This window comes from Aedes aegypti, chromosome 1 (assembly GCF_002204515.2).
Source record: "Aedes aegypti strain LVP_AGWG chromosome 1, AaegL5.0 Primary Assembly, whole genome shotgun sequence".
Lineage (NCBI taxonomy): Eukaryota > Metazoa > Arthropoda > Insecta > Diptera > Culicidae > Aedes > Aedes aegypti.
In genome coordinates this window covers 203,729,838-203,744,780 of record NC_035107.1, presented here as the reverse complement: position 1 = coordinate 203,744,780, position 14,943 = coordinate 203,729,838, and the positions used below count along the sequence as shown (strand labels likewise).

Here is a 14,943-nt window from a genome sequence, read left to right as displayed (position 1 = left end):
GAACAAATATCTTCAAAATCCATCGCCCAGTTCCACTATCATCATCTGGTGAGCATGTTGCACGAAAAAGTGCTTCGTGCAACAAGACCGGCAGATGGCGGTAGTGTGAAACGTCAAACGCGAACAAAAACGATGCGCATGCCTCTGGTTGTGAGATTTGTAACATAGCGAATTCGAAATGATCGTTAATTGAATAGTCGATGGAAATTTCGTTAGTGCCACGTCTGTTTGTCTGTGGTAGAAGCTTTAAAAAATACGTCAACATCTATAATGTCGAACAATTCAAAAGATATTTTTTAATAATGTCAAAAAGAGAAAAATATATGTATATTGAAATTGTTTAAGAAATAATCATAATGCCGACACTTATAGTGAAGAACCATACAAAGTTTGTTTTAATATTACTTAAAAGTTACGCTTTCAAGAAAATATGTGTTATCACAAGCATGAAACGAACTCACCAGTTGGTAATCCATCCTCGACTGAACACAAAACTGACACTGACAGCAAAACTTCTTGGCGTCCCGAAAACAAATCGTCTTGCTTGTGCCTTCCCAAATACTAGTTATTCTTTATAAGAGAGATTCGCGGACGCTGACATTTCTGTCAAAGTGTGAGCCAATCGAGCAGCGAGAGCTGTCAAAGTGTGAGCCAAACGAACATGCGTTATGTTTGTTTTGAACTTTTCTTGAGGAGTAATGTAATCCGCTTGAAATCATTTCGGTAAAAGTAATTTGGCATGAAGTAAAATAAAGAAATATTTTTCTTTTTTAAATTTTTGTCAATGCGATTTTCAGTTGTTGATTTTTTTGCCTTTTTATTAGTTTGGATATGTAGCTCAAAGATCTATATCGAAACAAAATACACGTTTTAGAAATGAGGAAGTCATGTCCGTGTTACAATATTATTCTCGACGCCGGGCAAAATCAGCACTGCTGGTCTGTTGCCAAATCATTCCATTTTACTTCCGCTTATCTCTCTATAAAGGATCACTACCAAATACCTACCCAGCAAGACGCTCCAAAACAGAAAAGAAAAAAAAAAATCTTCGGAGACGAAAACACGCGAGCAAAATCTATCCGACGACGCAAAACCGAACCGTCCTGCTTGGGCTTCACGAAGCACTACCCAGCAAGACGCTCCAAAACAGGAAAACAAATCTCCAGCGACGAAAACACGCGCGAAACCGTGAGCAAAATCTATCGGACGACGCAAAACCGAACTGTCCTGCTTGGGCTTCACGAAGCACTACCTGTTGTGGAACACGTCATTAAAAATACACGAACTACTGTTTAACAACAAACGAGATTATTACTTGTTCAACATTAGACGAATTACCCTATTTTACAAGTTTTTCTAGAGACTCATTCAAAATTTTCTCAAGAGTTTAGAAGAGATTTGGAGGGCTATGAAAGATTTCTCTTTTTTTTTCATCAATAATATATTTGATATTTTGTAAAGAAATATATTCCCGATTTTTTAAGAATTTTCTTGGATAAATTCCTAAAAAAAATCTCTTCTTGAGAACTTCTTATCGAAATTTCTAAACGAATCCTAATAAATTCTCGACGTATCTTTGAGTAAATTCCTTGTTGGAATATTGAAGAAATTCGGAACGATATTTCAAGTAAAAACAAATTAAGGGGACACGGGAGACCGTGTTATTTTCCCTATCTTTTGTCTCACTCTAACAATTATCATCAAATCTTTGCCGAAGCAAATCTCGAGTTTTAGTGAACCGATGAAGCTGAAAATTTAATCGATTGTGCACCACATATATAGAATCTAGTGATAAATTTTTCACATCCATATATGGAGTGGTACTTGAGATCTGCTTCTTCAAATGGATAGGATGATTAGAATGACGTCCCGTGCGGCCTTAAAGAAATTCTCGAAGGAATCCCTGGAGTATTTTTTGAAGTCTATGACAGAACCGCTGGGATAGTTCCGAAAAAAGATAATTTTATTGAGAAATTGTTGAACTATCTTAGAAGAAATCCCTGGAGTAATTTCTGAGGGTTTCGTAGGTAAACATTCTGATTGAGCTCTTCGAGGTATCCAGAACAAAAAAATGAGTGCAATTTCTGGAGAAGTTTGCATAGGAATCGTTGACTGAACTCCTGAAGAAGTTTTCGAAATATTATCTGAATTAAACTCTGATGAAATTCCTGAAGATAATTGTTAAATACATTTAGTAATGTTTAACGTAACGTAACGTCACGAGGAATTCCCACAGAAACTTTTATAAAGATCCTTTGACAGATATCTGTTTGTATTGTTTGAAGTATCCTTATTGATACATAGTTCCGAAGCACTCAATTTCGCCAAGGTATTGGCAAAAGTATAGGTCAAATTTGCAACGAATGGTTTCACAGTTGACAAAAAAAACTGTCATGCAGCTCCAGCTCAATAAAAAATCGTGTGTTTGGGCATGTTGGGCAAAATCATTCAAAACAATACCACAGACAAACAGACGTCACACTCTCATCATTGTCCATCGACCACCTTTTTAACGGTCGATTCAAAAATATGTTAGGTGGCCAATTCGCCACCCGCAGCGCTCGCTTCGTTTTTGTTCGTGTTTGACGTTTACACACTACCGCCATCTGTTGGCCCATCGGCCAAACACGCTGATTTTAGCATTGGGCGTACATGTCCTCGTGACTATGATTTTGATCGAGATTTGTTCTAAGTGTTACGTCTGTTTGTCTGTGACAATACTATGCAAAGTCATTATTAAAATGATAAAAGCACAGATAAACTGACGGTAATTCGCCAATTGTTGAACGGCTAAAATGCTCGCTAATTGTTCAAGCCGCCATAAGGAATATACGCACTGTTCAACAATAGGCGAGGTTTTTAGCCGTTCAACATTAGGCGAATTGCCCTAACACTGAAGAAATTTCCATCGCCCAGTTATTTAACCTTCCGTCAGTCGCTCAAAAAAAAGTTACACCATCGGTCGCATCGTGTACTGAGTACACGCGGAGCAATTCTGCTTGTCAATCTAAAGCTAGGCAAGATAGAGTATTGATGCCTTCGGCAAATTTCTTCAGTTCAACGGTACCAATTGGTCAGTGGACAAATGAAACTTTGGAAACATCCTCAACTTCCAGTGGCCATCGGATTGTCCCCCGGGGGAACCGATGAAGGGGACATTTTGCAAAGCAACTTCTCGAACACAAATATCTCAGGATCTAGATTGTTTAGCACGATGGTGTCTTCGGCAAAGTTGTTCAGTAGGTCAAGGACTAACATGTGATAGGCCGCTTGTTTCGGAATTCTGCCACCAGTTGGCGCTAGTGAGCATGTAATTTTTCAAACACAGATATCTCAGGATCCCGACTACCTAGAAAGATGCGGTCTTCGACAAAGTTGTTTAGTAGGTCATGCACTAACACATTATAGGCCATCTAACTTGAAATTCTGCTATCAGATGGCGCTAGTGAGTATACAATATTTCAATCACGAATATCTCAGGATCCCGATTTTTTAGAAAGATGGTGTTTTCGGCAAAGTTGTTCAGTAGTTCAAGGACTAATATGTGATGATCTATTAAAATCGGAAATCTTTCACCAGATGGCACTAGTGAGCATGACATTTTTCGAACAAAGATACCACAGGATCCCGATTATCTTCGTACCGTTATGTTGACGTCTTCGACAAAAGTGTTGAGTAGGTCAAGGTCTAGCATGTGATAGGCCACCCAACTAGAAATTCTACTACCAGATGGCGCAAGTGAGCATGCAGTATTTTGATCGCGGCTATCTCAGGATAGCGATATTATAGCAAGATGGTGTCTTCGGCAAAGCTGTTTAGTAGATCAAGGACTAAACATATGATGTGCCGTTTGATTACAGTATGGCCCATAAAAAATGCGAAAGTTGTTCGAACGTGAATATAGCATCCACAAGCGCAATTTTCATTGTTTTGATAGTGAATGTAATTTCTGATCATTGTAGTATATTCTGACACAACTTCGCTATCCAGGACAACTTTTGTCATATTTTTTTTTCAACTGTCCTAAATAATGTAAGAAAGCAAATAAGTTCGAAGGTTTTGTCCGCCCAAAGCTAGAAACAGCGTCTGATTGTCATATACTCTTGTGATCAACTTTCCACCTGTTCCAAGTGTTGAATAAAAAATAAATACGGAGGCTTATAAAAGATTTTTGAGGATGAAATTTGTTCCTTCGGTTAGAGACAACTTATATCAATACTAACTCATAGGTTTTGAGCAAAACGGAGCCGCTTATCACACTTATATGAAGGTTCAATCAAAGCTCTCCAAAATGAGCCGTTTTTTCGAAAATATGTTTAAGTCTCCAATTACCCAGGTATGAATCAATTCAATCATTTGATATGGGCGTATGCTGGAGACAAGGCCTGTGAAGAATCCGTCGCCATCGTTGGTGTTTTAGAAGCTTTCATTGCTCAGATATTGAACTCGACGTCCACATGATCAAATTTGAAGGTATGCTTCCAATTCCTCTCTGGTAAGGTGAAAGTAACAAATAAAAATCATGTCCAAAGCGAAAAACTGAGTCTAAATATATTAAACAATACAAGTAATGAATAATATTTATGTTTCATTCACATTTTCTATGTAAAAACTACCATAAAACATGATATGACGATTTCCGCATTTTTTTATGGGCCATACTGTAGGAATTCTTCCACAAAACGGTGCTAGTGATCATGGAATTTTTCAAACGCAGATATCTTTGGATCCTGATTCCTAAATAAATGTCCTGAGATATCCTCATTACTAAGAAATATTACATCTTCGGCAAAGTTGTTCATTAGATGAAAGCACATGAAAGCCTAAATGCGAAGGACCTCAAGTTTTAAAATTCGTCCAACAGGTGGCTAGTGAGCATGCAGATTTATGATTGCAAATATCCGAAGATCCCGATTTCATCGAAAGATGAAGTTTTCAGATAAATGGTTCAGTAAATCAAGTACAAACTTGTGGTGGGCCACATTTGGTTCGGAATTCTTAGATGGTGCTACTGAGTACGCTATATTTACAACCCAAATGTCTAAGATCGTGATTACATAATCATGAAAATGATATCTTCAGTTGTTTATTCCTGAGACGAGACTCACGAAGACGGTCTTCTTTTTCTGCGATTGCTGAGTTTTTTTTTTCTTATTCCACTTAGTGTTTACATCAATCTTGTGCAAGCCGTTCAAGCTCTCACATGACCATCTCAGCCATAAACTATTGCGTTTGCATCACACCGAAGCATAGACGGGATTTTTAGTGAAATTTCATGCCAGCAAACTTAGCAGACATTATAAATAAATCAGTCTTGTGATTTATCAGCATCTTTGGAAAAACTGCTCCGCTGACTGAGGTTTTTCATAATAGTTTATTTTGAATACTTTTCGCTTTTTCAGCCATGAAAACGACTGGCTGCATTTGACGTTTCGTGACAGCGGAATCTAGGCTGTACATTTTTTTTACTTAACTCGTTTATTTGGAAGGCTCAGGTGCCGTAGGGCAAAAAATCTGGGCTGCATATGACGTTGATATTTTTCCTCTACGCGAGTCTCTATCAGGTTTATTCTATTCAAGGCTAAGGTATGTTGTAATAATCCGTTTTTTTTCGAAATTATCCCACCAAACGGCGCTATACAGCATGAACATTACATAAGTAAATACTTCAGAATCTTAACTACAGTCAAACTTCCAGTCGATATTTAAGGGATCATCGACTCATGGAACAGATATTCTTTGGAAAGCTGATTGAAGGGAGCATCATATGTCGAATTCGTTTTTGAACCTAGGTTGGAACTGGCGCAACCCGTTCTGAATCACAGTTTCAACCCCAACCCGATTCAGGTTCGACCGAACTACAATTTGCTTGACGTTTGTTTGTTTATGTGTTGATCACCGACCCAGTTCCTAAAAACGAAAACGACAATAGTAACCATGATTTTTGTTTTTGTTTCAAGTATGGTTTCATGAGTCGATATCGAGCTATGGAACATCGATTCATGGAGGTGTGACTGTATTTAGAAATCTGGCGTCTTCTGTTCTCTTCACGAACTGTGTTGGATTTTTCTCGAAACAAACAGCTTCCTGGCTCCTATTACAAAAAACCCTAAGAAATCTTGGCTGAACTGTGTTTGGTTAGAAATTATATTTATTTTCATTTCTATATCAGCTCCACCAGTATAATTTTTTTTTCTATAAAATTCGTTCTCATATTCATTTTTAACATCGTTTTTACAATAGAATTGCTTTCCGAGTACACGACACTGAAGACGGTCTTACAATTGAGATCAAAATACGCGTATCTGTCAAATCTGTCATCTTTCATTCATCTTAAGGTATTTTACTATACTACTTGAAGTTCTAGATTATCCAGAAAGAAGGGTTATCCACAGAATTTGTTTATATAGAGATGCGTGAAACGTTGTTCCAATCGAGCAATAGGCCTTTTCACGAGATGTTTCAAATCAACTGATTCGGAAGGTCTAGAAACTAATGGAGGTCTAGAAGGATAGAAACTAATGGAAACACGGACCTGTCTCATGGAAAGGCCTGTCCAATTGGCGGCAGAAAGCTGTTACACAAAAATGAAGATGGGTGTGTGTTAGTGCAAAGCGATATGAAAGTGACGTCTCCGGTTAGCTCGGTCTATTATGGCGACTCACGGAACGACACGCACACTACAACATTTTTCGAATCACCTCGAATGTGCATGTGAGGTCACAAAAAATTCTCCATCTCTGTCATCCACTGCTGGAATTGTTGACATTTTTTTATATGGAGTTTCAAGGTTACGTCAGACGTGCAACGATCTATGATCTTATCCACTGGTGTACTAAACTGACTCGGTCGAAGAATTTTGACACTAGAGCGGGTCCAGATCACGTGGTGATCATACGGGAGCGTGCCCCGCTCAAGTGTCACAATTCTCAGACCGAGTGAATTTAGTACACCGATGGATTAGACCATAGTCACATGGCCGTATGAATAAAATGTAGTAAAGTTGAGTTTACTACATTCTCGGTAGTAAACGCTATATGTGGAACACTAGTGGAACATGTTTGTGTCATTTTCCTTTCTACACCTTTCGAACATACTACAAACAACGCATTGCTATGAATAAAGGTAGCATTTACTACAAAGCTACTGGTAGTTAGCTTCAGAGGTTGCTACACATGCTTTGAGATTGCGACATTGAATGGAATAATTTACTTTTGAGTAAACATCATGGGAAAACGATATGAGCTTTGATATTTCGGAAGGTATTTTGAGTTTTGCTTAGGAATTCTGAGGTTACGAAAACATTCGCCCTGCCAATTCTGAGATTCCGGTAAGATTACCGGCAGTAGCAATTTGTAATAACCGTGTGAATTATGGCATTACGATAATTATGTTATTTTCTAGGAATTTTAGGATGTCGGTAAGAATTCAGATATTTATAATGTCATTTTGAATTTTAAGTGTAAATTCTGTCATCTCAGATTTTTTTGGAATTCCGGAATTCCTGTAGGAACTTTAGGATTCCGATAGGGATGTCGTATTTTTTAATTCTGTAAGTTTAAATATAATTCTAGGAATATTGCGGAAATAATAGAAATTTGGTAAAAACTCTCGAATTGGGGTGGGAATGGGATTCCGGATATTAATCTCTTAGAATACTGTGGGTATCTTTGAGACGGTATTTCTGTAAGAATCTATGAGATTGGGATTCCTGCGAATTATTGTGTGAATATTTGTAATTCTGAAAATCAATCTTTGTAATTATTGTAAAAACCTTTAAGATACCGTTGATCTTTAGTTCCGTTGGAATTTCAAAGCAAAGCTTTAATATAAACCTTTAAGCGAAGTATGCACTTCAACAGAAAAGTAATCGCCTATCTCGATGCGTGGAAAATTTCTTGCAAAAAATGGTCAAGAAACGCATTTTTCTTTGATCGCAGTACGCAGTTGAAAAGAAATGTCATTTCAAATGGAGCTCACTGTAGAAAATTTCTTGACCATTTCTTCCGCAAAATTTTTTACTTTTCTTGAGCGGAACAGCATACTTAGCTTTAGTATGTCGGTAAATATATTATAGATTTCAATGGGATTTTTTGTGAAATCGATAAGAATTTTAATAATTTCGAAGGGAACCCTGGTGTTTTAGGATAAATCCGCATTGAATTCTAACGACTATCAATGGAATCACTACAATTCCCATAAAAATCTCTACATTCTAAGTTCTAGAAATTCCAAGGATACTATCAGAAAGCCCACCAAAATAACGAGAATATCACAGAAACACTTAGAACTTGCGGAATTTAACATGCTGTTAAGAAAACACACGGGGAGCATCAAAATTCTACCGCCATTTCACCAGAATCTCAGTACTGGTGCTAGAAAATATGTTATTCCTAATTTGATAGCTGTAGCCTCAAGATCTCTTCATAGATGTTAAGCTAATATAAAAAAACATCAATCACTGGCGTTGGCGAAGATCGAAAACCACTCAGAAAATTCTTTGATGTACCATCATCATAAAATCATAGACATAAAGAGAATACCAGACTAATCGCAAAATTACACTACAAATCTTGCCAAATTACAGCACCTTCATGATTTTGTGCAAATTGTCGCGTAATCGATTAGATTCCATGCATTTCCTTCATATGCATGATTGTATTAATTTTAAGCGTCACTCTGAATAGATAGTTCTTTACGTGCAGAATCACTCTGCACTCTGAATGGAAATTTCTTAACGTGCAGCTTCAGCACTGCTCATGTTCGAAAGTAGTACACGCAAAAAAATTGTGTGGTAAAAACTACCATTTTAGGGGGTTAACCTAAGCGCTCGCACCGGCAATTTTCAGCAGACCATAAATGCGTTTGATTTTACCATGTCTGTAGTCGAAATCAGATTGTTGTAAATTATTTCTGTTAAATGTACCAGTAATGTGGTGAGATGTACTGTAAACATAGTAAATTGGTCTGAAATTGCATGGTAGTTTCAAGAATGGGCGTAGTCAGCTAAAATAGTAATTTTTACTACAGAATTTTTTCCCGTGTAAGTGCTACATGTTCGAAAAGTTTTTTATTCATACTAAAAGTGTAGTAAACTTTGTGGATTTTGTTTTTGAGTAGATGCTACATGTAGTAAAGTTCAAAGTTTTTTATTCATATCACCCACTGTCTATGTTGTTTATAAATAAATTCAAAATGCTCTCAGTGCATCTCTAGTATAATCATATTTCCTGGATTTATCATTATAGAGCTTAGTGACATTTGAACACACGTAGACTAGCATACGCTCGTCATACACAGTTTGTTTTTGTTTTCCTCAAAGAAACTTGCACACGCTTTCCAGACTCACCAAAATGCATATGGAAATATTACCCAATTTGAAAAATTTAAACCCGTTTTCTGCGTGTTTTTCGAGACTGAGTGCATATTGTTTTCCTCTAAGGTTCACAACTACATCTACACTAGGGTACCCATACCATTGGGCGTGAAAACCACTATGGTCTTGTCCACTGGTGTACTAAACTGACTCGGTCGAAGAATTTTGACACTAGAGCGGGTCCAGATCACGTGGGGATCATACGGGAGCGTGCCCCGCTCAAGTGTCACAATTCTCAGACCGAGTGAATTTAGTACACCGGTGGATTAGACCATAGTCAACGCTCCATGATTGCTCTGATAATTGAAGGGATCATCGACTCATTGTAATATCGCGTTATGTACAGTACCTTGGAAAGCTGTTGTTGGGGATAATAACAGTGAACATGAAATTTGAATTTTAGTATGATTCCATGAGTCGATATCGAGTAGCGAAAAATTGACTCATGGAGGTTTCACAATATACCAGTGCAGCAACATTCAATATTATTTATGTTGCTATAAACGAAGCATGCCGAAATTAAACGATCTTTTTGTGACTCATTTTTGTAGTCAAATTATTTAGATACTGAAATAGTAAATCATCCTATAACATTGATTTTGTTATATATATTGTTCATAATTAATGCTATATCATAACATATTTAGGAAACTCTGCGGGAAACCCTTTGCATTGGGGTCAAAAACGAATGTTACCAAAACCGAACAGTACTTATGTTGTGAAAAATTCAGTTTGCCGATATCTCGGTAGAATATGTTCTGAGGTTCGATTTTAAAAATTACCAAATTCTCAGCTCTTGGGTTCTTGGCGAAATGTTTCGCTGAGGTGGGAGACACAATGTATGTATGTACGGATCTCCATTTATCCGGTTCACCGTATCATGAGAATTTCCGAGATGATTCTACCTGTAAACTGCGTAGATATAGTGCGTTTTATGTGAGAACTTCTGTGCGTCTTTTCACGCAAACATATTCAATGTATTCATCAGAAGTTCGTTTAATGGGCTAAATGTAAAAAATAAGTTCAATTTTAATCTAGAATTCGAGAATGAACCTTATATCTCTCGTTTTATGTTGTGCTTGCCTATTAATTCATTGGTAGCGAAATATTTAAACATTTGACAAAACGTGCACTGATAGCCCAAATGTCAGCATCATAAGCTGTTCAAAAATAAAATGCTCACTGGCACCGAATTACATAATTCCAAATATAATTGCCCAAAACATGTCAGCACTTTGCTTACTTAATAACTTTGATGAAGACGTCAAGTTTTAAAATAATCGGGAACTCGAGATTCTGTATTAGAAAAAATTGAATCAGGACCTCTAGTGTAGCCTGATGTGGAAGAATTTCAAGTATATTTTACCCCTCACACGTTGACCCGTGATTAACAAATTCATCAAAGTTTTTTTTTCTATCTTTATTAACGAGATTTTTAACCCTGGGCTGGTTCATCTCGGGACCAACGGCTTTACTTCCCTTCCGAAGGAAGTCGTCACTGAAATTTTTAGTGACTATCTCGGGGATGGGATTCGATCCCAGGTCCTTGGCGTGAGAGGCGTGTGTTCTAACCAGTACACCAGGTCCGTCCCCCACTTCATCAAAGACATCATCTTTCTAATCTTTTATTTCCCTTATCAGGATCCTGAAATATATGCTTTTGAAAAAATACATAAACCGTGTTGTGTAAGAATTTCTAATCAAACGGCACAGCACATGTTTAGTCCTTGATCTACTAAACAGCTTTGCTGAAGACACCATCATGCTATAAAATCGCTATCCTGAGATTGCCGCGATCAAAATACAGCATGCTCACTAGCGCCATCTGGTAGTAGAATTTCAAGTTAGGTGGCCTATCACATGATTTATCACCTACTTAACACTGCCAAGAGATCGTGTAATCAAGGCGACCAGAAACCCGATTCTTAGTGGAAGGTGCACTATACACGATCGAAAAAAAGATGTACTTAATTTGTAAGACGCTGTTGATATGTGAAATGAACAAATACAATTTACGACACGAATGCACTCTTTGAGTGTAAAGTGTCTTTAATAAACAAAAAAACACTTTTGTTGAAGACGTCAACTTTCTAGATAATCGGGATCCTGAGATATATGTGTTCGAAAAATGTCATGCTCACTAGCGCCATCTGGTGAAAGAATTCCGAATTAAATAGATCATCACATATTAGTCCTTGAACTACTGAACAACTTTGCCGAAAACACCATCTTTCTAAAAAATCGGGATCCTGAGATATTCGTGATTGAAATATTGTATACTCACTAGCGCCATCTGATAGCAGAATTTCAAGTTAGATGGCCTATAATGTGTTAGTGCATGACCTACTAAACAACTTTGTCGAAGACCGCATCTTTCTAGGTAGTCGGGATCCTGAGATATCTGTGTTTGAAAAATTACATGCTCACTAGCGCCAACTGGTGGCAGAATTCCGAAACAAGCGGCCTATCACATGTTAGTCCTTGACCTACTGAACAACTTTGCCGAAGACACCATCGTGCTAAACAATCTAGATCCTGAGATATTTGTGTTCGAGAAGTTGCATTGCAAAATGTCCCCTTCATCGGTTCCCCCGGGGGACAATCCGATGGCCACTGGAAGTTGAGGATGTTTCCAAAGTTTCATTTGTCCACTGACCAATTGATACCGTTGAACTGAGGAAATTTGCCGAAGGCATCAATACTCTATCTTGCCTAGCTTTAGATTGACAAGCAGAATTGCTCCGCCTGTACTCAGTACACGATGCGACCACTCGTGTGACGGGCCCGGTAAAAAAAAGTTACACGAGCGGTCGCACTGGTGTACTGAGTACACGCGTAAAAACTTAGGTTAAAAACACGATGTTTTCGAATACTTTTCGTTGATTTTTTCGAAAAATTTCTTCTGTACAAGCAAGGAGAAGAGTAGATCTTGGAATAGGACCAACACCCGGATCAATTTGAAGAGATTTTCAACGTGTTTTTCGGCTTTTCGCAAAGTGCGTATACTCAGTACACTAGGGCGACCGACGGTGGGTTAACGATTATTTCAAATTTGCTATGTTTCAAACCAGAGGCGCGCGCATCGTTTTTTTCGTGTTTGACGTTTCACACTACCTACTGCCATCTGTAGGTCTAATTGCACGAAAGAGTATTTCGTGTAACGTGCTCACCAGATGAGGATGGTGTAAACCTGTGTAAACTGGGCGACGGATTTCAAAGAAATTTGTTCTAAGCGTTATGTCTGTGATAAAAGTGTCAAAAAGTAAGACACCTGATATAGAAGTACAGAACATGAAAATATGGATTAAAACATATTGAGGGATGATTGTAAACTGCTAGCAAGATGATAAAGAAAGATTTTGATTTGTTTTTGAGGGAAATTTAGGAATTAGCAAAGGTTTTATCCCTATTTGATAACCAACCTGCAACAGTTCTACATGTTTTTCAGAACAATCAGTAGTGCTAAACATGCTAAACGTCACATAAAACTACTAACACAGAAAAATTAAAACAAGTCCGAAAATCTAAGCACATAAAAAGTTACACAAACTTCACACACAGGTATGGGACTCACATTCCAACTCGTTATCCTCTATTTTTTTACGATCCATGTTGCGCATTTGCAAGCACGAATGGAAAACAGTGAACATGTTAATCAATTTAAAATCAGTGTAAATTTAGGACCAATCCAACTGCCCCGAAACTCACCGTTCTTGTTGTTGAGCTCTTCCTCGATAGCGCCCTCGGCATCCGACAGCGTCAGATCCAAAAAGTCAGCCGTCTCCACATCAGCCAATGCTTCCTCACGTGTCCACTTGGCTTTGCCCTGCTGGATCAGTGTCAGGGCGCCATCCTTGCTGGAAATCAGCACCCGGCAAGCCAGCTGACCGCGAGGTCCATTTCCTCCAGTGGTTTTGCATCGCACGGCAATCAAGTCGGGGCTGCCGAACGTTTCCCCGTAATCGGCAACGAACTCGATAGCCTCGAGGGCACTGTTGTCGGACAACTTCCTGGCCGATACTTGTAGTACATTTCGCGCTCTATCAACGGAGCTACGCAAGAGAACTCGTTCTCCCTCCAAAATGTTGTCATCAACTAGAGCAGATCCTTCCGCACCCAGGGCCAGCTTAAAATCCGACTCCAATGAGTACATAATGTCATCCTGGACGATTGCTGCCTCTCCCGGAACTGCCCTCGGTGAATCCAAAGCCATCGTTTCCAATGGTTTGGCAACAATTTGGGGATTATCCGCTAGTAAATCGATAGCCAACACTTGCTGTTCCATGCCACAGGCAAAGAATCTATCAGCGATTGTACATTTTCCCTCCTTGATCCAGGCCGCCGAAATCCGCGTAGTGGTTGGCTTGGCCTGTTGCCCCGTCGAAACCATGTACTCCGTCAGTTCGATATGAGATCCCCACACAGGAACTACGTGATACAAGCTGCCTTCCGCCACAAACCAAAAGGCATGTTCGGCTTTTTCCGGAGCACTAGGCAACAGTGACCATTCCCACTCCAAGCTTCCGGTATTCGAGTTCCAGCCGCGAACCATTGCCGGACTTGCCCCCGTTACGGTGACTACATCAAACGCCCGATTACTGCTACGACCACTGGCCTGGACTCCATTTCCTGGATTCGGAACGTGAAGCAGCTTGATATCTCCCCGGGGACTTTTCTCCAGCACTTGTCTCCACAAAATGTCCCCACTCTTTGCACTTATCGCCGCCAGGGCATTGCTCTCCGTTGCCACGATGATGCGATCCAGCGAACTGGAATCAAATCCTCCGAATTTTACCTTTCCTACATAGTGCTGTCTCCTGAGGGAAGGGGGGAATGATTAGCACCGAAAACTAATCGGATGATTCGTCTATTTTGGGAAACGACACCTACCAATCAAATTTACCGATCTGATCCTCGTATAATCCGCTGGTGGAATGGACAACCGCAACCAGCACCACAAGCCAGTGGGTTAGTTTAAAACTAGGGGACCGCTTCAAGCAATCCATTGTGTGAAAATTAGGAATTTTCACGCGATTTTGCCGGACACTAATCACGATCGCGTGAACTTTTACCGATTTTTTTTCTGGTCTGTTAATTTTTGACAGCTGATGGTGACAGTTCCACGACGGACGTGTTCTTGCCTGCGGCCAGGGCTGTACTCAGGCCAAAGCTACGCCCGCAAACGGGTTCTTGCGTAACTTTTAAAAAAGGCCCACTAACAATTTGGCTTGCTTTCTGAACTTGTTTTGTTTAATTCTTTCAGCAAAGCTACATAGAAAAAAGCAACAGTTGTTTTACGCAAAAATAGGAATTTGACCAAAATTGTAAGGTATAAAACCAATTAAAAACAATACAGTGTTCTGTTACAATATATTATATCGTTTTTGGATTGTACATCCAAACAAGAATAATGTTGCTTCGACATTCAATTACAATACGCTATATTGTACATTAAAGGCCCAAACGCAATGATAGCGGAACGGCAACGGAATGCGGAACCGGTTCGCCAGCATGTATCACAACATCTCGACTGAGCTGACAACGAATGAAATTGGATCAACACTGAG

The 14,943-nt window shown here is 39.0% G+C and overlaps 1 protein-coding gene across 2 annotated transcripts in view; it reads right to left on the bottom strand.

The window, feature by feature from the left end:
* The window catches only part of LOC5578986 (ER membrane protein complex subunit 1), a 31,207-nt gene extending 16,717 nt beyond the window's left edge, over positions 1 to 14,490 (bottom strand). The window contains exons 1-3 of one of the 2 annotated variants that reach the window (XM_021857291.1): positions 14,267 to 14,490; positions 13,085 to 14,193; positions 12,951 to 12,968 (exon numbers count right to left, since the gene is read on the bottom strand). In XM_021857291.1, coding sequence (XP_021712983.1) covers positions 12,951 to 12,968; positions 13,085 to 14,193; positions 14,267 to 14,382 — 1,243 coding nt within the window. In that variant the 5' untranslated portion in view covers positions 14,383 to 14,490. The remainder of the gene's footprint in view (positions 1 to 12,950; positions 12,969 to 13,084; positions 14,194 to 14,266) is intronic. The other variant, XM_001664115.2, reaches the window with a different exon arrangement.
* Between the last annotated feature and the right edge of the window lie 453 nt (positions 14,491 to 14,943).